The sequence below is a fragment of the Equus caballus genome, chromosome 24 (assembly GCF_041296265.1).
Source record: "Equus caballus isolate H_3958 breed thoroughbred chromosome 24, TB-T2T, whole genome shotgun sequence".
Lineage (NCBI taxonomy): Eukaryota > Metazoa > Chordata > Mammalia > Perissodactyla > Equidae > Equus > Equus caballus.
In genome coordinates this window covers 60,479,050-60,503,066 of record NC_091707.1, presented here as the reverse complement: position 1 = coordinate 60,503,066, position 24,017 = coordinate 60,479,050, and the positions used below count along the sequence as shown (strand labels likewise).

At 44.9% G+C, this 24,017-nt stretch overlaps 2 gene segments (V, D, J or C); both read left to right on the top strand.

Annotated features, from left to right (window-relative positions):
• Window positions 1-13,039: 13,039 nt before the first annotated feature.
• On the top strand, window positions 13,040-13,546 carry LOC100063226 (immunoglobulin heavy variable 1-69-like). The segment is given in 2 exon segments: window positions 13,040-13,144; window positions 13,230-13,546. Coding segments are annotated over 2 exon segments (363 nt in total).
• A 7,555-nt stretch (window positions 13,547-21,101) lies between these two features.
• On the top strand, window positions 21,102-21,542 carry LOC100629293 (immunoglobulin heavy variable 5-51-like). The segment is given in 2 exon segments: window positions 21,102-21,147; window positions 21,229-21,542. Coding segments are annotated over 2 exon segments (360 nt in total).
• The last annotated feature ends 2,475 nt before the right edge of the window (window positions 21,543-24,017 follow it).

The following is a 24,017-nucleotide window of genomic DNA, read 5'->3' as shown; positions in this document are numbered from 1 at the left end:
AACAAGTATGTTGACCACGTGCAGAAGTTTCCCTCTTGTTTCTGCCATCTTAGGCTGTGAAGGATTGAAGATCCCAGTTCCCAGGGAGGATGCTCCTCAGCAGGCACTTTAAAGTCTCTGCTGATCCTGAGGCTGTGACTGTTCCTCATCCGTTGGAGTCCTCAGTACTGTGGATCAGCCCAAAAAGGAAGTGTTACTGCACCTGTGGTGATAACTGACTCCTCTTCCATTTGGGGGCTCCGGTTGCCACTACCCACAGGGACAGAGTGATCAGTCCGCCCTGGGCAGTGTCTGTGAGTTTCTCCATTGAAGTCAGAGCTACGAAGCATAATTGCATCACCCAAACCCTGGATGATAGCCTGGTGACAAAGGCAGTGGGCAGTCAGTTTTCAAGGCATGGGCCATCCCACGAGGCAAGAAACACAGTGACCCCTTCTCAGCAGGGTAGGTCAGGTCCTAGAGGGATGCAGACTGTGGGTCGGGCAGGATGCTGGTTCATCTCAAGTAAAACCACACGTCCACCTGCAGCAGTGGACGATGAACCCCGACTCACTGACACTCACATTTTGACTTCCGTGTACATTGTGCCTGGATATTGTCACAAAGGCCTTGCGGCTGAGTGGACTGAACATGACTCTGGTTGGATCCACCTGACAAAAGTGAAGTTTATGCACACGCTGTAGTGGATGCCTGGCGCTCCCATTCACGTCCCCAGGGGCCAACATAGATTTCAGCAGCAGTTGTATTTGACAGTTCTGTGGGGACTTGACTCACCGTCAGTTGGGGGGGCTCCCAGGTGATGCACAGCCTTCTCCAGGGCAGCATGACTGTGAGGCCACACGTCAGCGCAGCCCTGGTATGCAGGGACCTTATCACACCCAGGGATGACCATCAAGCAGCAGAGCTTGCACCAGAGGAAAAAAATGGCCAAATCTCAGGGCCTCAGGTCATCACGTAGTTTATCATGTGTTCGTGGAGGACATGAGTTCCATTGCTCACGGGTAGTGACCTCCACAACACCAAGGGCTCCTCACCATCCTATTTGCTGTTTCTGAAACATAGAAACTTACTCCAGCAAATGCTTTTACTGAAGTTCTCTGGGTTGTCCTTCCTTGGGGATCTAAGCCTGAACATTATTCACTGAGAAACTATAGAGCACAGACCAGCAGAGATGGAAGCTAACAGTTTTCTACCCTCTGTCTATTCCAATATTTATGTTTCTACTATTTTCGGCTGTTGAGAATCCTTCTTTCAGAGAATTTTAAAAACTTAAAAAGACCAAATGGTACAGCATGCACCACACTGAGGAACGTTCCTGCCCCACTCAGGACTGCTTTGCGTTTTGAGGACAACTCCCAGAGTCCACGCACCCGACACTTTTTGATTATGTTTCACTTTCCTGAGAGCTGAAGGATCAAACACCAGAGGAGTCAAAAGTTGCTGGTTGATACTTGTTATTTGCTAGGGTTGCCACAGAAAAATACCAGGAACTGACTGACTTACACATAGAAACATATTTTTATAAATTCTGGAGTCCAGAATTCTGGGATCAGGATGTCAGCAGGGTTGGTTTTTCAGGAGGACACTCTACTTGGATTGCAGATGGCTGTGCTCTCCCTCTGTCTTCAGAGAATCTTCCCTCTGTGAGTATTTGTGTCCTCCTTGCCTTTTCTTATAAGGACATCAGTCATCTTGCACTAGATTTGATCCTATTTACCTCACGTTAAATTGATTACTCCCAATAAGACCCTATCTCTAAATACAGTCATGTTCTCAGGTCTTGAGGTTAGGTCTTTCACATAAGAATTTTGGGGAGAACACGTTGCAGCACATAACAAATACAACGTGATGTTTTTTTTATTTCAGTTCCCAGTGGTGTGGGGAGCTGACAGATAAACCTCAGTCTATAGCTAAGGGTTGGCCAGTATTTCTCAATCATCCATGCAACAAGACGCACCTGCAGAACATATTACAATGGAGATGCCTAGATCCCACCCTCAGAGATTCAGATTCAGGGCATCTAGGGTGGACTTGAGATTCTGCATTCCAAGCGGGCTCTCAGGTGATGCTGGTATGAGGACCACATAGTGAGAACCAAGAGTATTCAGGACATTGTACACATCAACGGTTGAACTTCTCGGTCCTGGACGTCTGTGTGGCCCAGGGCCCCCAGGTGCTGATACAATATGCGTGCAGGGGAGGAAGGAGGTTATTGGACTGTATCCTGCCTCTCCTGGAGGCTCAGACAGACACCTCTCCCTGTGCCTTTGGAGTTCTGGGCTATGAATACTTGGTGTTTCTCCTGGAAGCGAGGGTGGTACATACATAAAATCATGTTAGGAGACCACCCATTAAAGCTCAGGCTCCCCCTCACGGTGGAATCTCCTTCACCACCCAACAGGGTCCTCACTGCTATCGCTTCCTGTCTTCCTCCAGGATGGGCTCTGCCACTGAACTTGCCCTCCTCCTGGCTGTTCTCCCAGTCAATCATGGCCCAGGGGTTGCTGTCAAGTGGAGGGTAGAGAGAAGGGAACCACTGACCTGAGCAATGCATCTCCCACAAAGGTGGCAGCAGCCAGGTGCAGCTCGTGAAGTCTGGGGCAGAGGTAAAAAGACCTGAGGAGTCTCTCAGGATCTCCTGTAAGACTTCTGGATACAGCTTCACCAGCTACTGGATCAGTTGCCTGTGCTGGACACCCAAGAAAGGCCTGGAATGGATAGAGATGATCCATCCTGTTGAGCGGGATGCCCACCACAGTACATTCCTCCAAGGCCATGCCATCATTTCCGGGGACAACTTCATCAGCACCTCCTATCTGCAGCAGAGCAGCCTGAAGTCCTTGGACACAGCCATGCATTACTGTACGAGGGACACCGAGAGAGAAACCACATCCTCAGGGCATCAAACCTCCTCTACCAGTGTCCACTTGCAGAGGAGAGCCCGAGAGCCCCTCCCCCAGAGACCACTCTGATCCACCCCCAGAGGAAGCACCATGTGCTGCGTCCTCAGTAGAGAGAACGTCAGAAGATTGTGGGAAGGAACTCTGCCATGAAGCAACAAGACAGGGAGCCACTCCTGGAGACCTAATTCCTTCTGGTGGAATGTGGTGTCTCTGCAGTAGGTCACGCTGTGTCCTCGACAATGTTGCCCATAGTCTTATTGCATGGTTACCATCCAAAGCCTGCCTAGCCTATGCGTCTCAAATATTTTACTGTGATTTGCTGCAGAGAACATTACACACAATCCATCACTTCCTGCCTCCCTCCAAAACTGTCTTCCGTCCTCCTTACTCCTATTCTTTAATTTCTTAACACATAACTTTCCTCCCTTGTTGTTTTATCAATGCATATACAGACTGGGGTCGCTCTTTGTCAAGAAGAGAAAGTGCTTGTTACATCAGCAGGGCTTCTCCTTAAATAATGTTCGGCGTTATCTTGCCTGTCTCCTCTATCTATATTGTAATATTTGCCTCTTCCTCCTAAATATAGTTGAGACACCATGAGAGAATTTCTGGAAATTTTATTACCAATTGCTAATTGCCATCCTGCTCCACGTGCCTTGGGCTGGAATTAGAGGTACTAAGAATTCACAGGACGTATATCCACAGCTAGAAATAACAAAGAGCACAGTGTGAGTGGAAGAAGGCTCATGTTCCCTCCTGCAGTCCATGGGCATCATATTTCCATATACATCAGGACCTGAACAGGTTTTTCTGATGCACTGGATAAGATATGTGGGGTGAAATCAATGAGGGAAATCTCCAGAAGGACCTAGTGTCTCCTGAGAGGTCCAGAATGTCGTCTGTGCTCTCATTTGAGGTAGTAAAAATGGGCGGCTTGTCAAACTTCCCTGGACATTTGCACAGGAGTCTTACCTTGTTCCCTGAAATATGTCCCCTCAAAGCCACCTGAGCAGCATTTCTACAACAAATACTCTACGGGGCTTGTTTCCTGATAGTTCCCTTCTCCGGATGACCCAGTGCCTTCTGTGTAATGGCAGAACCCCAGAGGCCTTCCTGACTCAGCACTGAATCATGTGGGAAGTCTGTGTTGACTCCATAAGGAAGTGTCCATCTGTCTTCCAAAGTGAATGTGCTGTTTGCCTTCCCGCCAGCAGTTGGTGAGAGTTTCTGCTGCTCCACATCATTGTCAGCATTTGAAATTCTCAACATTTTGGATTTTTGCCATTCTAATAAATGTGTAGTGTATTTCAGTGTTGTTTAAATATTACTTTCTCTATTGAAAATCATGTCAAACACTTTTTCATATTCTCTTAAATGAGGTGTCTGTTCAGATCTTTGTCCTATTTTTAAGTTGGCTTCCTGGATTTCTTTTCTCCTATATAGCAGTCCTCTTATATTCATGGTATAAAAATATGCAATTTGGAAATAAATTCTCCCAGCCTGTGTCTTTTTTTTTCATTCATTGAACAGTGTCTTTGCAGAACATAAGTTAATAATTTGGATGCAGTAAAATTTATCATTTTTTTAATTTCAAGTATCACATATTTGGTGTAATATCTAGAATCTGGTTGCCAAATTCAAAGACAACCCTGAAATTCTCCCATGTCCGTAAGTACAGGCCATGATCTAAGGATGGAATGGAAGCTCCATGCCCTTGAAAATGAATAGATGTACAGTCAGCTAAATTCTTACCAGATATGCATAGTTGACAGCAAGACACCCTGTTAGGTACCCCTGAAAGGAGGGGTTTCTACCTATGTTGTTTGAAATAATACTTTAAGAGAGATTTGTCCTTTCACCACATTTGTTTTATTTATTCAATCATTTATTGATATTAGTATGGACTCATACATATTTATGTTATTCTTGGATTAAAATCCAATTCTTTGCTATTAATGTTGTCCACACTGGGGTAGGTTTTTTGTTCTTTGGAAGATCTGTCTTGTTGGCTCCTGTATCCTTTTAAAATGTCCCCATATCAGCTTTTGTCACTTCCTTACTTTCTCACACTACAAGATACCTCAGGATCATCTTATATATTTCCTCCCCAGCCCTAGAATTCAACATTTCTACAAGGAGTCCTCCTTCATTCGTTGGAGAATTGTGTTATAAACCAAGATGTCTGTGCTAAGAGCACTTGTTTCTGTTGGGGAGTCACTGCTTCTAGAAACTCTCAGCTCATAGACCTTGACACAAATGATAAGGTGTGCCTGGTTACCTTTACTGACAGCAGAGTCAAAGAAATATTCAGAACAGTCTTTCTCTGTGGCAATTGGCTTTTTGATCATGATATCTCTAAAAAATTAATTGACGTAGAGACTACTAAATTGTTACTTGATACGTGTATGTGGAAGAGTTTTAGGCCAAGAATATAGATTCTTACTTGATTAACCATCATAGATTCAAGAACGTTCAATCAGTGTTCAACATTGAGCCAGTTTACAGACCCAGAAGCCCTGGAATAAAGAGGAGCCCAGGTCCCTTGAGGAAGGATGCTGCTACACTACTAGAAGTGTACTATTGAACTTTTACCGAGTCTTGTTCAAAGAACCTGTGGCCTTTATCCAGGTGACAGTCCATGAAGAACAGGAAATAATCAGACTTTAAAGGATTACTAATCATTGTCTCTGAACTGACACTATTTCAGAAGACCTGAAATGTCACTGTGGCACACCAGTCAACAAAGGGGCTTATGAAGTTAAAATGTTCAATGGGGTATCAGCGGGGCTCATCTTACACTGGATGCAGAGGGTCCTTGAACACATCCTCTGGTTCCTTCCCCACAGTAATGTATTGCATGACATGGATTGAATAATTGGTCTTCATAAGATCATCATGAGACGTAATACAAATCTCACAGTATCCCCATAGTGTTTCCATGATCTTTGGAGTGAGTACTATCATGGTTGAAATGACCAAGTAGAAGCCACTAACACTATTTCTGCTTAGGAACCCAAAAGAGGACATTCAAAGACTTGTGCCACAATCAAGGATATCAATTATCCTGGGTAATTCCTACCACACCCCATTCAAGTCCCCTGTTTGGCCAGTGCATGAGATATTGTAGACATGGACAGGGATATTGGAGAATGACGTGGATAATTGTCAGCTTAACCAGGTGGTGACTTCAAACTCAGCTGCTGCATCAGATACGATTTCACTGCTTGAGCAAATTAACATAACCATGGTTCCTGGTATTACAGAGACTGATCTGGAAAATGCTTTTTTCTCAATACCCATTAATGGATCTACACATATAAGAGTAGAGGGATGGTGATCCAGATCATTGACAGGGTGTAAAGAAGAAATGGTGGGTTTGGAGTGTGTGGTAAAATGAAACCGCCTGTGGCCCATCTGATGCTTTCCCCAAATGTCACGACATCCCCTCTAATCACAAAGGTGCAGGATGGATGGAGAACAAAGGGGTCTGAAAGGCAAGTTATGAAATATAACGATGTAAAGAGCTCTCAGGTGTTATGAGACCCATCTCACAGGAGAGACGATAGAAACAGAATGCAGGAAGGAGCAGGAACAGCCTGACCTCAGTCCCTCTAAACTTATAAGGACAGGGCTCCACATATGCCAATCTATCTTCAAGCTCAAGAGTAAAGTCCACCCTTGGGCTGTGGGAGCTCACAGCTCTCTCCTCAGACGGGGCTGAGGTCTGGGGAAGGCACAGCTGTGGTCCAGCAGATGAGACTGTTGAATCGTCTCCTTTACCTGGTGATGTTCCCCAAGGTGAGTGTCTCAGGTGTCAGACCTGGTTCTATGAGGATGCTTGTGATTGCACTTGATTCATAGGGATTGATTCTTCTTATCCCCGGGGTCCTGTCCCAGGTGCAGCTGCAAGGGTCATTCCCAGGTCTAGTGAAGCCATGACAGACCATGTCACTCAACTGTGCTGTCTGTGGATTCCCCATCATCAGTGGTTATGAATGCATGTGGATCCAGCAGCCCCCAGGGCAGGGCTTGGAGTGGATGTGGTACATAAATGCTGATGGTTGCACAGCATATGACCCATCCCACGAGAGCTGCATCTCCATCTCCAGAGACAAGTCCCAGAAACAGTTCTCCCTGCAGTTGAGCTCCAGGACCACTGTGGACATGGCCATCTATTACTGTGCAAGAGACACAATGATTGGAAGTCAGGCTAAGCCCTGACACAAACCTTCCTGCAGGAGGGCTGGACTGTTGGGGGGTGATTACGACCACGAGGGTGTGCTCAGCAACCACATGCGACAGAGACCGCCCCAGGAGCAGGTGCAGAGATGGGTGGAAGAGGGGCTTCCTGTTGGACCAGGAATTTCCTCTCGAGGCTCTCGGTCTGACAGATATCTCCTATTTGTTCTTTCTCTGAAGACTCCTGATGAATATACCCGTCATATAGTAATTTGTTAAATCTTTCTAGCTCAAACTTCTGTCTAGATCACATGAATCAGGCAACCTCTGACCCAGGTAGCTAATGGACTGCTCCTGATTCTACCTGCAGGCACCTCTCTTTCCATGGTCCTATTTTGTTGTCTCCCCTGCATCTTCAGTTCTCTGATGTGTTGAAAATAAATTGTTACTGCACATTTCCAAGGTTTCTTGTGTTTGTTGTTTTTAGAATAAGAGCAACTTTCTGAATTATCTTTTATTTATTTTTTGGTGAGGAAGATTGTTGCAAACAATCTGTTCCAATCTTCCTCTATTCTTTGTATGTGGGATGCCACCACAGCATGGCTTGAAGAGCAGTGTGTAGTCCATGCCTGGGATCCAAATTCATGAACCCCAGGCTACCAAAGCAGAATGTGTGAAGTGGACCTCCACATGACCAGGCCAGCCCCTGAATTACTGTTTTTCAATTCTTTGGACCGTGGAATACTCAAATAATGGAATGGATCCTACGTTAGTTTTATTTTTAATTTTTGAGGAATTTCATACTGTTTCCATAATGGCTGAACCAATATACCTTCCCACCAATATGAAAACACTTATACAGAAAGATATAAGCACCTCCATGTTCATTGTGGCATTATTCACAGACAGTAGCCAAGACACGGAAACAATCTAAGTGCCCATCAGTGGAAAAATTGACAAAGAAGATGTGATCTATATATACATTGAAATACTAGTCATCCATGAAAAAGAAGGAAATATTACCATTTGCGACAAGATGAATGGACCTCCAGGGCATTATGCCAGGTGAAATAAGTCAGAAAGACAAAGGCAAGCACTGTATTATTTCAAAAAAATTGAATCTAATAAAAAATCAAGAAACAGAACAAACCAAAAACATCTCTCAGATACAGAGAAGAGTTCGGTGGTTACCAGAGGGGGAGGGGGTCGGATGGTGTGGGAATGGGGTGATGGCGATTGATTGTAGGGTGATAGATGGTAACTAGACTTTTTGGGGATCACTTTGTAGCATTTACAGATGTCAAATTATAATGTTGCAGAATTGAAACATATTATAAATAAAAAGAATAAAATCTACTTTTTCTCAGCTCTCTGAGTCTTCAAATTGAGAAGCAATTTCATTATACAGCCAGTCACTGGGGACAATCCAGGTACCAACTGACAGGGGAATAGGAGACCATTTGAGGTGTATCCATACCTTGGAATACTGCTCAGCATTAAAATCAACGCCAGCCGGATTCACACAACATGGACGTGTTACATCACATCTGGGTGGGAGAAGGGACAAAGTGGCAGGGAGGAACAACAGAGGAGCATGAGGAAATGATTCAGTGTGGAAGAATTGCGCACTCTTTGGATGGGGTGATTTGCACAGGTGTACACGTATGACAATATTTTAAAATGTATGTGGTAAATATGTGCAGTTTGTTATGTATCAGTTATTCATGAATAAGATTGTTACAAATAAACAATTGCATAAACTGGTAGACAAGGAGAGTTAGAGACAGATGACACCATGTGGAATGTCAGACTCCAATGCACCTTCATGAACTCTGTTATCTTTTCATCCTCTAGGTGACACGAGGATGCAGCAAGATCACACATGTTCTCCTTACAGGAAGGGGCTTCTGTAAACCTCTCTAGGCATGCCCAGCTCTGTCCTGGAGCTGGTCCAGGGTGCAGTGAGTCCAGTCTGGAGCACAAACCCAGAAACATTTCAGGGGCTTACTCAGTAACAAACTGCAGAACAAATTTGTGTTTCTGAGTATAGGTTTGCATCTGCAAAATAGAATTAAAATTGACATGACATCACATGATCTGTGTACATATGTAAAATAAAATTATATAACCAGGCCTGTCTTGATCATGTTACATTACATGCTAAGATCACATTTTCTGGAACGCTGAAATTGCCAACAAACTCCTGCAGGACTCTCTCATCTTCTCTGGGGCACTCTGCTCTCTGTACTTGTCCAGCCCCAGAATTTGCTACTCACTCAGAAGACTGGCAAACAGGGCCCTCCCTCCGCTGATGAAAACCAGCCCAGGCCCTACCCTGAAGTACTTGGGGAGGAGCCCCAGACCCGGGATTCCCAGGTGTTCCCATTCAGTGATCAGGACTGAACACAGACCACGCACCATGCAGTTTAGGCTGAACTGGGTTTTCCTTGTTGCTCTTTTAAGAGAGAATTTGCAGAGAACAAGAGATAATTGAGTATGTGAGAGGATACGAGTGAGAGAATCAGTATATGTGAGACAGTTTCCTGACCAGGATGTCTTTGTGTTTGCAGGTGTCCAGTGTGAGGTGCAGCTGGTGGAGTCCGGGGGAGGCTTGGTGCAACCTGGGTGGTCTCTGAGAGTCTCATGTGCAGCCTCTGGATTCATCTGTAGCAGCTACTGGATGGACTGGGTCTGCCAGGTTCCAGGGAAGGTGCTGGACTGGGTTGGTTGAATTAATACAGATGGATGCAGCATTTACTATGCTGACTTTGTGAAGTGCTGATTCACCATCTCCAGAGACAATGACAAGAACATGCTGTATTTGTAAATGAACAGACTGAGCACCAAGGGTATGGCTGTGTATTACCGTGCAAGACGCACAGTGAGGGGAGGTCAGTGTGAGCCCAGAAGGAGAAGCAGAGATGTAGGGGGTGCTCAGGACCAGCAGGGGGTGCACACAACCCACCAATTCTGTGTTTCAGCCCCAGGAGCAGGGGAAGATGTCGGTTAACGGCTGGTTTCCTATCAGGGTCTGGGACTTGCTCTCCATATAGCAGTTTTCCCTGGGGAACTTACCTGGTCTCAGAATTCTGTGTTTACCTCTACAGTCTCTGAATAGAAACATTGTTGCAATAGGAGAAACCTGTACTCACAAGCACAGAGGGCACAGAGTCACCAACCGTGGACTACACCTTCCACAAAGGCCAACTAACTCCTAAGCTTCTGAGGTCAGTCAGCTCAATCTATAACAGAGGCTCTGCTGGACTCAACAATGCAGCCCAGCACAGCTCAGTGCACAAGCCCGCCAGCCAGCAGGGGCGTGCAGTGCAGGCTGGACCTCAGACAACAGAGGCCTTATGAGTCCAAAGCAAGAGAAGAAGGACCCCCAGCGGTGGGATCATTGTCTTGACCCCACCCTCACAGCATCAATTTCAGGAGCACCGTGCAGATGCAGAGGGACCCGCACCACAGCTGATGTAGAAGTGGAGTCAGATGACACCACTCACCAAGGGAACAGAAACGTTTGTCTCCCTGTCACTGAGCTGTCTGTTGAGAGCATGGCAGGCTCTCCATGAGGACAGAAATGGATTGATGGAGTCCGGGAAGCAGACTGGCTCAGGGCCTTTATTATGGTTCGATGTCGGGGAGGAGTGAGGGTCTTGCTCACAGAGGGTCTCGTGGGGTTTGAATCTCTCAAAGCATCAAAGGAGGGGGAACTTGTGCTTTCTCATCAGATTTCCCATATTTGGACAAAATGAGACTAGAGAGGAAGGAGTATTAAGGTATCAGCAGTCAAATGTCAAAGATAGTCTGACTAATTACTCCACTTACAACTAGAAAAAGTGAGTGGACAAAAGAGATAAGCATCCAATGTGGTTAGAAAACAACCCAAGTCCCTAAAAAACTGGGAAGGCCCCCAAGGAGGCAATGGCAATGCCGTCCTACTGTGTAGTGTGCATACAACGTTGCCACTCAAACCTCCATCCTATATTATTTCAGACACAATCACAAGGGGTGAGCCCACATCTGCACATCCACACAGTGACTCCTCATATCAGTGGCCTCACCCAGCATCTTGGTGAGCTCTGTGGCCCCCACCAGCTGTCTCAATTTGTGATCTGAGTGGCACTTGCATTTCTCAACGGTGTCCCTCAAGGAGGGAGACCTGAGTCTAGATTGGTCTCACAGACTCTGAGCTGTGTACAGAAAGAAGCAAGAATAGGGGTTGCCGGTCATTTCAATAATTATAGGAATGATTACCCTCCGTGGAAATGTCCACCTTGTCCCAATTATGAACTGCAAAATAACTTGATATGAGTAAATCCACATCCATGGGAGTGCTGAACATACCTGGTCAGGAAGCTGTTTCACTGAAGAAGTGTCCTCTCCAGTTAAGTGAGCTGGTAAAGCTGTTCTGAATTACGATAAGCAGTGGTGTCACCCAGCTTTGTCTGAATTCAATGCAGTTTTTTTTTCTTTTAGCTGCTTTCTTCAAACTTGGAATATCCAATAGTTTCGACATGAGATAGTGGAGAAGGGAAATGGACTGGACTGGTTATCTGACAATATGGAGCCCCTGGATTTGTGGTGGGCATTTGATAAATGTAGAAACATCCGCATGAGTAGAGAGAGGATGGCACTGTTCTCAAAGCAGCCAGTCCTCCTGGCCACATAGGGCCCCATGACAAGCTCCTTCAGCACATTTTCTGCTGGGAAGAGAGGAGCCCTGGTGTTGGTGAAGTGGGACCCCAGAGAAAGCACTGAGGTCTCCAAGGACACAGCCAGCACTCGCCTCTCCATGGGGTGACTGATTAGTGAGTCTCTCTCCACCTTGAACGTGGGGTCTTGAGTCCACGAGGCAAGTTGTCAGGAGGGGAAAATGACAAACAGGATGGAGCCCCAAGGATAGGCAGTACCTGAGTCTGTCCTAATGACCAGGTGTCCTGCGGAAGCCAGGGCACCCTCCGGAGCTGATCTTGCTCCAGCCAGCTGCAGCCCTGTCCACCAGGGGACCCTGCAGAGCCACCTCACCTGAGTCAGCTGACAACAGTCCTGCCTCTTCGTCCTCCTACTTCTCAGGGATCTCACCTCCAACAGCTGCAGTGTCTCCAGGGAACCCCCAGCTGCAGGCCCGAGAGTGTTGAAGGGGTGACCCTTTCCATTTCTAGCCTCAGTCCTAGTCCCATGCTCACACTCCTGGTGGTGTCCACAGAGTCCTGGGCAGCAGCATTCTGAAGCCTGGGCACAGTCACTAACACTGCATAGAAACACCGAGAGGTGAACGCCCTGTGAGCCCCAACAGCATCATCCCCTGCACGGAGCGCTCAGGACCACCCAGCACAGGGCTCCAGCCCAGGAGCAGGTGCTCAAGGAGACTGGGGAGGGCTTTCCTCAAAGAGCCTGGATTTACTCTTTTTCAAAGAAATAGCAATCTAAAATAAGATCCGGGCAAGGATTGCTGAAATGTCTTTAAACGGATAATTCTATTGGGATAATTTATCAAAAACAGTCAGGGAATGACAAACTATATTACAAAATGGGCTTCTAGGAATTCTAAATATCTTCATAGTCAAAATTTGGACTAGAAAGATCATGATATTAATTCAAAGTTTACAAAATGTTTGCAGATTCTCTCATCCCAAGGATAAGACATTCAGACATCAAAGCCCAGAAGAGGATCAGATGGGTTACAAATGAGAAGCACGTCCTTTGAGGGCTTGTGCCTCAGTGCAAGGAGGTCTGTACACACAAAGCTCTGGACATGTCAGGAGACAGACATCTTACAACACGGATTAGGACTAGGAGCCTCCTCATCCTGTTGAACGCGCTTGCTGTATCATCTGTCAGCTCATTCTCAGGTTGGGCCAGGTCATCAACTAGGAAATATTCTTCCTCATGAATATGCAAATGATAGGAGATCTATGGAGATAAATATGGATATGTCTGTTGCCGGGGAGCATCACCCAAACATCACACTCCCTCCCCTACAGAAGCCCTGAGACCACAGTGCCTCACAATGGGCTGGAGCTGGAGAATCCTCTTCTTGGTGGCAGTAGCTTCAGGTAAGGGGTTCCCCTGTCCCTGCACTGAAGAAGAGATCATGACCACACAAGAGAAATTCCATCCACTCGTGTCTTCTCTCCACAGGTGTCTCCTCCGAGGTCCAGCTAATACAGTCGGGGCCAGAGTTGAAGAAGCCTGGGTCATCAGTGAAGATCTCCTGCAAGGCTTCTGGATACACCTTCACTGAATATGCTATGCACTGGGTGCGACAGGCCAATGGAAAAGGGATTGAATGGATGGGATCTATCAGTCCTCATGATGATGATACGAGCTACGCACCGAAGTTCCAAGGCAGAGTCACCATCACCGTGGACAAGTCCACGAGCACAGTCTACATGGAGCTGAGCAGTCTGACATCTGAGGACACGGCCATGTATTACTGTGCGAAAGACACAGTGTGATAACCCACATCCTGAGAGTGTCAGAAACCCTGAGGGAGACGGCAGCTGTGCTGGGCTGAGGAGATGAAGGGAGTATAATTCTTCTGCTCCTCATACCAAAGACTCAGGAATCTGAGATAAAGGATAATGACCTCATGGGCACGCTAGTCTATTACTGGAAGGATTTAAGATCCCAAGTGTTCTTTGAGCAAGACACAGGGAGGTGATCTTGCCTCAAAAGACCAGTGTCATTTACTTGGGTTTTCTACTGGGGATAATGAGTCCTTTTGTTCTTTGGAAATCCTAGTTGACGGATCATCTGGGAAAATTTGCTTGGTGTCAAATGTGGGATTCTTGGACTACAGAGCTCTCTCTAGCAGGTTCTCTGACTTTCACCGTATTTTGGAAAACTGGCCTATTGCTTGGGAAAGTAAGGATATGAAGGACAAGCATGAATTTCTGTTTCTGAGGCTGGTCAAGCATCATGCACAGGATAGTCCGGAAGCACAATCCTAAATTTATTGTAACAAAGTTGTGGGTGGACAGGTGCGCCAGTTGCAACCACAGTCTACATGCACACACCATTCTTCAGTCCTCGCCGTCAGTGGTGAGTCCTTGAAGAGGTGCGTCCCCACAGAAACAGCCAGGAAAGTGTTGCTGTCCCTGGGGCAGTGCTGATGGTCATCACACGACACGGAGCAGTGTGTGGAGACCCTTGATCATGTGAGACTCACATTCCAGCCTGAATTACTTTCCTCTGATCACTGGATCAAATCATCACACACAGGGCTTAAACCAACACATTTATTCTCTTACATTCTGGAGCTCAGAGTCTGAAATCAGTTTCACTGTCCTGAAATCAAGCTATTCCAGCACTGTACTCCCTCCAGAGGCCCTAGAGGAGTGCTATTGTCTGGATACATGTGTCCCCTAAAATTTCTATGTTGAATATTAACCACCAAAGACAATTCTCTTGGTAGCTGGGGTCATTGGGCGGTGCATAGCTAATGAGGGTGGAGCCCCATGAGAGGGATTGCTGCCTTTCCAAATGAGGCCCCAGAGATCACACGCCTCTTCTCCACGTGAGGACAGGAAAAGAGGGGGCCGAATCTGAACCAGGAAGTGGCCCCTCCCCAGAAGGTGACCAGGCTGCTACCTCGATCTTGGAATACTCAGCTCCAGAACTGTGAGAAATAATTTCTTGTGGTTCTTAAGCTGTCCAGTATGGCATTATGTTATAGCATCCCAAACTGACTCACACCAGAAGATTTTAGGGTTTTTTTGTGTCTTCCAGCTTCTGGAACTGCATTCCTTGCTTCTCCTCACTCATGGCCCCTTCCTCCATCCTCATAGCCAGAAGTAAATTGCCTTTCATCAGTGGTCGCACTGTTTTCTTCTTATTCTGTAGTCTAGTTACCCTCTGCCTCCCTCTGATGTAAACACTTGTGATTGTATTAGGAGCAGTACATATAACCAAGGAAAACTTTTGGAACTCAAGAATTCTAAATGCATAAAATATGGCAAAGTTCATTCTGCCATACAAAATACCATCTACAGATTCAAAGAATGACTCAAACGACCATGGTCCACCCTCAGCCCCAAAAAATCATACCCATGTAATAGTCCAATCACACTTAACACGTCCCAACTTCTCCACAAATGTTAATCTGTTAAAGCATTCACTCAAGGCCAAAATCCTTCTATAATTATTTCCAACATCTCAAACCAAATCATCTAAATCAAGTTTTACTGTGAGTATGGGTCTGGTTTATCCTAGTGTAAAATCCTCTCCATCTGCAGACCTGTGATGCTGGAAAACAAGTCACCTTCTTCTAAAATGCCACTGAAGGGCAGGCATATGCTAAAAGCTATAGATATTTCTACCCCGAGGGAGAAAAAAATGGGAGTTAGAAGGAATCAACTGCCCGAATCAACTTTGAAAGCCATCCGGGAAAACTCCACTAGGTTTCAAGTCCTGGGGATAATCTTCTGTGACTCAAACCCCAACCCCCGGACCTGTTGCTCTAACATGGATCTACCCTTCCTTTATTTTGAAGCCTGGCAGATTTTTGAAGCTGAGCACTTTTATCAGTCTGTTTACTGTCAGAGAGTTCAAAAGCTTCTCTGATTTTGCTTCCTCTGTATTTATAATGAAACATCTCTTCCGACACTTGCTAAAATGGCGGGGAAGATTTAAGACTCCTGCAACAGGGCTTTTGCAGCATGAGGTAGAAATAAGGCAGACCTCTGAATACAGTAAGGACAGCTGGGGATTTATGGCTAAGGAGAAGGGTGAGGAGGTCAGTCGAGGACAAATACTCAGAGCAGACATCATTTGAATAGGAAGAAGCATAGTACGTCGGCTGATAGTGTCCACTCTGTATGTTGTAGAAAGAGGAAGGGGAAAAAAGAGGGTCTGTTTCTCTCCAGGGGCTTTTGAAAGCAAAGTTTGCACTCAGACCAGCATGGGGTGCGCAAGACCACTAGGGAGAGCTCCAGACCAGGAAGCACAAAACCAGCCAAGGAGCAGGTGCAGAGATCGCTCAGAGCAGGTCGCCTGTCAGGATCCGGGGCTTCTTCTTGTAACAGTTTCTGAGAGAACCTCTCTGGACTCATGTTTCTGTTCTTACCACTTAGCTATAGATGAGAACATTTGTTGCAATGTGAGAAAATCTTTGTCATCTGCTTAAAAGCAAAGTGTCATCTATGGAGGTAGAAATGACTCTGTCAATGGTCACCAGGATCAGAGTCCTGAGAGAGCTCAGGGGACCTGATCATTCTTTTCCATTCAGACTCAGAACAGAGACCTCAGTGGGATTCCCTGAATAGGAACGTGTCTGGGTGTCAGGATTTCAGATAAGAGAGAGTCTAGGCCAGGACCACTGACCTATCAAACCTAAGATATTTCATATCTGACCCTCCTACTCAGGTGCAGCTGTGCATATCAGACTCAGAACTGATCTGGTTCCCCCTTTCTCTGCTAATCCATTCTCTTCCTCCATGGGCTTTGTTCTCACAGCTCCCTTTGCAACTTCTTCTTCCAAAATGGAGGATGTGGTTTCTGTGGTCCAAATCCTGGGAGTAGACTCTCTGTCTGGAGCTCTGATGAGGCTCAGGCTTGGCTCTTGCAGCACCTGGGAAAGGTTCAGGGGACTTTCTAAGACTCCATTGACCTGGACCCTCCGATTGTCCTCTGTGCATGCATTCATCTGGGAAATATAAGTGCACATTGGTAGCCTGACTATAATGATGGTTTGGTCAAAATGGGAGATGGATGTATAACTGGTCTTGTTCTGCTAAAGCTGTTATAGTATCAACTCTCTGACCTATGGTTTTGGGGAGAGCTGAGGGTGGAAACTTTGCGTGCTATGAGCTATCTGGGATGACATCCAGGTATTTGTTGATAGTGTCCTTTTGCTGCAGAATGATGCCACAACACCCTGAAGCTCACTCTGTCCTGCACAAAATCACTGCCCTGGGTGATCATTTGACCATGTTCTCCCCAGTGCTACATGTGCTTTTCTCAGTAACTATCCTCTCATATACATTCCCTCTATCATTGGTGATAAAATCGCTCAATTTTCCTATTATACCATCAATATGAGGAAGGAATATGTTCCATTTACTAAGTAAGGATTTGGGTATAAACCTCATGCAATTTCTTAAATATTTCTTCCAGATTTATTGTTCTCTACCATGGAGTATTTGGGTGGAAAATGAGGCAAATCATTCACCTCGTGGAAGGATTTCCATTCTTTGGGATCTCCCATATCTGACTGGAGACACACTTGTCCTCACTTCGAGTAAGAAATCCTGGATTAACTGTGTCTGAGGCTCTGCCGTCTTCCATGATCTCCGCAGATGTGAGGGTTTCAGAACCATGGTTATGGGGATGGTGCATCATTGTGTATTACAGGTTAGGAGGGACATAAGAGGATCACCTTAGGGTCATATTTAAATATGGTTTTTTCAAAGGTTTCGTTATATACTGCTACTTGTGATCTTTTCTTTTTCAATTTTAATATTGTTTTCAGATATAAAACATTTATGTAAGTGTTTTCATTTATATGAAACCCATGAAAGTTGTCCGCCGTTCCTGCAAGCTCTCATGAATTGGAGTCATCATTGTGCAGGATGCTCTGGAAATTCCTGAGGTGATGTCAGGATGATGACCACTCAGAATGTGGGTGAGTAACATGAACTTTTTGACAAAGAAATTCTTTGTCCTCCCTGGAAGTGAGAGGACACTAGTGGCTGATTCCTCAAAGGCTTGTGCACTGTCACCACAGTCTACCCAAGAACAACGAGAATGCAGTTGACCTGATATGGTGAGAATTCTCTATAAAGTAAGTGGCACAGAAGTCAGAATCACATCTCCCAGGAGAGCTTGTTACCAGAGGAGGAGGAGGCTATGCCCTGGTCCAGCCATGATCACAGGTGGAGGAGAATGAGGTGGAGAAGGTCATCTTGTGAGGCACCTACCACTGAAAGGACCTGTGAGAGGAACTCTCTTGTGTATAGAAACAGTATATCTGTCATAACTGCCCAAAATTCACAAGATAAATGAACATAATTGTATTTAATTTTCATGAGAAATTGCTAACTTAAGAAGGTGAACACAGTCAACATAGAATTTAATCTCCACATTACAACTTTTAATATTCATTTATTAAACAGAACAATATTTCAATTTTATTATGGTAATTGTTCAAGGATAATAGTGAAATTTCACCTGGTTCGTAGGTGCTTATATTTTAGGCTTGATGACAGAGATGGATGCTTTTTCAATAACTTTGTTAAACAGAGGTAGAGAGCATGTTGATGGGTCACAGGATAGAATATATTAACAAAATGTAGAGTGGTAAAATATTTGACAGCTTCTAATTGAGTACAGTCAGTATTTCAACATGATTGAATGTGGGTCTTTAATGTGAAGGATCACAGTATTAGGTGACAGGAAGAATGAATTAAACATCAATCATTCTTTCCAAATTTAAGAACAGCATCAGTCAGGCTGTTAACTGGAAAAGCAGTGGGATAACCACCCCCCGCCCTTTTTTTTTGAGGAAGATTAGCCCTGAGCTAACTGCTGCCAATCCTCCTCTTTTTGCTGAGGAAGACTAGCCCTGAGCTAACATCTGTGCCCATCTTCCTCTACTTTGTATGTGGGATGCCTTGCACAGCATGACTTGCCAAGAAGTGCCATGTTCACATGCAGGATCCGAACCCATGGGCCCCTGGCCATCAAAGTGGAACGTGCACACTTAACGGATGTGCCACCAGGCCGGCCCCTAATCACCCCTTTTGTAAACATTCTTGTAGGATGGGTGTCAATCCTTGAGAGTCCTCTTTTAATTTACATTGGGCTGAATTAACTATTTACAATGGATTATGGCCCAAGGGCTCTATTTTGTCAAGTCAGTTTGTAAGTGTCAAAGAAAATTTGATTAAAGCCATTACTCATCAGGTTGGAAAACCCACGATGATTATGAGGTGTTTTAAGTCAGTGGGTGATAGCAACATGTGGGATTAAGGCAAGTTATGGTGGTTAAGGAGAAGTACACCTGATCGTCTTCCATTTTGGATTTGCAAACTCCCCTAAGGGCATAGGAAGCACATGGCTCAGATTTTGAGGGAGCCCAGATGTAACTGTAGTTTTTGCCTCATTATTGATTAAAACTTGCAGTCTTGTCAATCTGTGCATTTCAGCAATGTTAGTTAAGAAACTGTGTAGAAGGGGCACAAAGCCAATCAGCGTGCTCTTATATTTATAGCATAAATATTTTTATTAAGTTTAGAATTTAAAATTGGGTCAAATTGTAGATTTCTGTTCAGGTTTCTTTCTTTATCCATTTCCCCGCATCAAGATACAGTTTTCTTTCATTATTTTTCATTTTTGGTTTAGGTGGCTACTGGATATACTTCAGGGGGTCCTCTTGTTCTTGCTCATATTTATAAATTTCATCCTCCAAAGAGCCTCAATTAGTACATCAGGATTAGGGCCTACCACTTGCCAATAATTGAGTGGTCAGGCTGGAGTCAAGAAGCACAATTTATTCTAAGACCCAAGAATAAGTCTGGACTGAGACTCACAACCAAGTTCCACTTTGGTGAGGGACACATCCCAATACCCTGTCTCTTAATGCTGATTAATTATGGAAACCTCTGATCTAGGTTGGCTGACCCTACAAGAGAGAGCTGTAGGGCTCTACAGTGCAGCACAGAACAGCACAACTCCGTGATAATTCGTCTATGTTCAGACCTGATCACTGAATGTGAAACATAGGAATTTATTCCAGCACAGGTTTCTGCTAGAATTATCTGGGTTAGCCTACCTCAGGGATCTAAGACTGAATGCCATTTCACTGAGAAACTCCAGAGCACAGAGGAGCAGGGATAGAGAGAAACATTTTCCTGCCCTCTGCCCATTTCAATATTTCTGTTTTTATTATTTTAGGTTGTTGGTAATACTTCTTCTGTAAAATTTTGAAAAGTGACAAAGCCCAAATTGTGCAGCACACACTACTCACCAGCAAGTTCCTGTCCCACCCACGCCTGCTTTGCATTTTGAGGATAACTCCCAGAATCCATGCTCCCAACATACTCAGATTACATTTTCTTTTTCCTGAGGGTTGAAGGATCTAACGTGAGGTGAGTTAAAAGTTGCTGGCTGGCTACTTGTTAGTTTCCCAGGCTACCATAGCAAAATAACGTGGATGGGGTGACTTAAACATCCAAATTTATTTGTATGCATTCTGGAACCAGATGTCTGGGATGAAGATGTCAGCAGGGTTGTTTTCTCCATCATCCTCTCTCTTTGGGTTGTACATGTCTGTGTTCTCCCTCTGTTTTCCAAGAGTATTCCCACTGTGTCCTATTTGCTTTTTCTTATAAGGACATCAGTCACGTTGCAATAGGGTACAACCTAATTACCTCAGTTTAACTTAATTCCTGCCACTAGCCCCTATCTCTAATACAGTCACATTTTGAGGTACTGAGCATATGGCTTCAATATACGAATTTTGAAGAGACTACATTGTAGCCTATAACACACACAAAGTGATGTTTGTTTTATTTCAGGTCCTACTGTGATGGGGAGTTGAAGGATAATCTTCATCCCATCTTTACTGGTAGGCAAGTATTTCTCAATCTTTGGTGCAAAAAGACTCACTTGCAGAAAGTATTACAATGCAGATACCTGGAACCCATGCTCAGATATTCACATTCAGGACAAATAGGGTTGATCTGAGTTTCTGCATCCCAAACAGGCTCCCACTGATGCTGGTCTGAGGACCACATGGTGAGAGCCACCAGTATTCAGGACAGTGTGCACACCAACCGTTGTCCTCCTCAGTCCTGTCCTTCTATGTGGTCCCTGTCCTCACGTGCTGTGATAAGACTGTTGGAAGGGGGTTGGGGGTTACTGAACCTTATCCTCTCCTGGAGGCTAGGGTGGTAAATATGCAAACGCACCTGGGGGAACCACCCATTTGAGCCAGGGCTCCCCCTTCACACTGGAGTCTCCATCACCACCCAGCTGGGTCTTCAGTGCTGTCCCTTCACGTCCTCCTCCAAGATGGGTCCTGCCACCATCCTTACCCTCCTCCTGGCTGTCTTCCCAGGTAAGTCAGGGCCCAGGTGTTGGTTTCCAGGGCAAGGTTGGAAAAGAGCGCCCTGACCTGAGTCCTTCATCTTCCACACAGGTGTCTGCACCCAGGTGCAGCTGATGCAGTCTGCACCAGAGGTGAAAAGCCCTGGACAGTCTCTGAGGATCTCCTGTAAGACATCTGGATACGCCTTTACCAGCTACTGGATCAGCTGGTTCTGCCAGATGCCCGGGAAAGGACTGGAGTGGATTGGGATGATCTATCCTGGTGACTTGGATACATGCTATGGCACGTCCTTCCAAGGCCATGTCATGATCCCCATGAAGAATTCCATCAGCACCTCCTACTTGCAGTGGAGCAGCCTGAGTCCTCAGACACAGCCATGTATTACTGTGCGAGGGACACAGTGAGAGAAACCACATCCTAAGAGCGTCAAAAACCCTCCACCAGTGCCAAGCTGCAGAGGAGAGCCCCAGAGCCCCACCCCTAGGGACTACTCAGATCCACCCCCAGAGGAAGCACCATCTACTCTGCCCTCAGAAGTGATAACACAAGATGAACAGTGTAGAAAGGAGTCCCGTCCCTGATGTGATAGGGCAGAGACATGCTCTTTGGTGTCCCTATGCCTTTTTTTGGAACGTGGTTTCTCTTCAGGAGCTCAGACTGCATCCTCTACAGGGTTACCCCATGATCTTTGTTTCAAAGTCATTATCAAAAAGCTGCCTAGGGCCTGTCCCCATGGGCTACTGTTTAATTCCCACGCTCGACTTCAACAGGCCAGGGTTTGGCCAGTTCTTATCCTTGGATTGGACATGGCATTGTTCATCTAGCCATGCTGAGGTGGCATCCTACATAGCACAACCAGAAAGACCTACAACTGGAATATGCAACTATGTACTTGAGGGCCTTGGGGAGAAGAAGAAGAAAAAGAAAAAAATAAGCTGCCTAGTCTATGCATCAGAAATATACCAAATATTTCAGTTAGAGGAAATTCCTCACAATCGATCATTGCCTGCCTCCCTCCTTCCTCTGCTTCCTTCCTTCTTTCTTCCTTCTGTTCTTTAATTTCTCAACACATAGCTTTTTTTCCATTGTTGTTTTACAAAAGTATATAATACAGATTGATTGTTCTATGTCAATATGTGTAAGTGTTTGGAGCATTGTAATGGCTTTTTTTTTAATAATCTTCAGCATTATCTTGCTTATATCCTTTATCTAAATTTTAATATATTTTATTCCTTCTAACTCTAGTTGAGATATCATGTAATATTTTCTAGAATGTTATTACCAATTGCTAAATACTATCCTGCTCCATGTGCCTTGAGCTGGAGTTGGGGAAACTGAAAATTCACAGGATGTGTATCCACAGCTGCAAGTCATTAGCAACACGGTGTGAGTGGAAGGATGCTCACATTACATCCTGCAATTCCTGTGCATCATAGTTCCATGTACAGTAACATCTGTATAGGCTTATCTGATGGGCTGCATGGGGTAAGTGGGGTGAAATCAAGAAGGTAAACCTCCAGAAGGATCTTGAATCTCCTGAGATGTCCGGAATGTCTGTTGTCTGTGCCTTCATTTGATGTGGTCACAATGGACTGTTATTCAAACCACACCTGGACACTTGCCCAGGACTCTTAATTCATCCCTGAAACATCTCCCTTCACAGCAACCTGTGCAGCATTTCTTCACCAAATGATGTAGGGTGCTGTTTCCCTGCTATTAAGCTTCTCCAGATGGCCCAGTCCCTTCAGTGTAATGATAAAACTCCAGAAGCCTTCCAAACGCATCCATGAATCATGCAAGAAGTCTGTGTTTACTCCACAAGAAACTGTCAACCTGTCTTCCAAAGTGAATGTGCCATTTGTCTTCTCACCAGCAGTGAGTGAGATTTCCTGCTGCTTCATATGCTTGTCGGCATTTGGTATTGTCAGTATTTTGGATTTTGCCATTCTAATAGATGAGTAGTATACTTCATAGTTGTTTAAGTGTAATTTTTTTGTATTGAAAAATCATGCAAAATACTTTTTTCTGTCTTCCCCCAGGAAGTGTCTGTTCATATCTTTGGCTTATTTATAAATTTGCTTATTGGTTTTCTTTTCTCCTGTGTAGATTTTCTTTTACATTCATGGCACAAAATATGCAATTTGAAAATATGTTCTCCCAGGCTAGTTCCTATCTTTTCATTCACTGAAGAGTGTCTTTTGCAGAACATAAGTTTTTAATTTAGACACAGTAACATTTATCTTCTTATTTTCTTTGACGGATAATGTATTAGGTGTAATATCTAAAATCTCATTATTAGGGGCCCACCCAGTGGCACAGTGGTTAAGTTCACATATTCTCCTTTGGCTGCCCGGGGTTCATCGGTTCAGATCCTGTGTGCGGACATGGCAGCACTTAGCAAGGCGTGCTGTGGTAGGCATCTCACATGTAAAGTAGAGGAAAATGGGCACGGATGTTAGCTCAGAGACACACTTCCTCAGCAAAAAGAGCAGGATTGGCAGCAGATGTTAGCTCAAGGCTGATCTTCCTCAAAATAAATAAATAAATAAATAAAATCTCATTGCTAAATGCAAGGTCAACCCTGAAGTTCTTCCAAGGGCATAAGTCCAGGCTACGCTCTAGGGATGGAATGTAAAGCCCACATCCTTGAAAATGAAGAGATGTACAGTCTGCTAAATTCTTACTGGAATGTATAGTGAAAAAGAAGATATTCTTGTACATACCGTAGAAAGGAGGGATCTCTACATTTGTTATTTGAAATTATTCTTCTAGAGAATTTGTCCCTTAATCCAATGTTTCATTTATTCAATAATTTATTAATATCAATATGGATTCCTACATATTTGTTTTATACATTGGTTAAAATCCAATACTGTGTT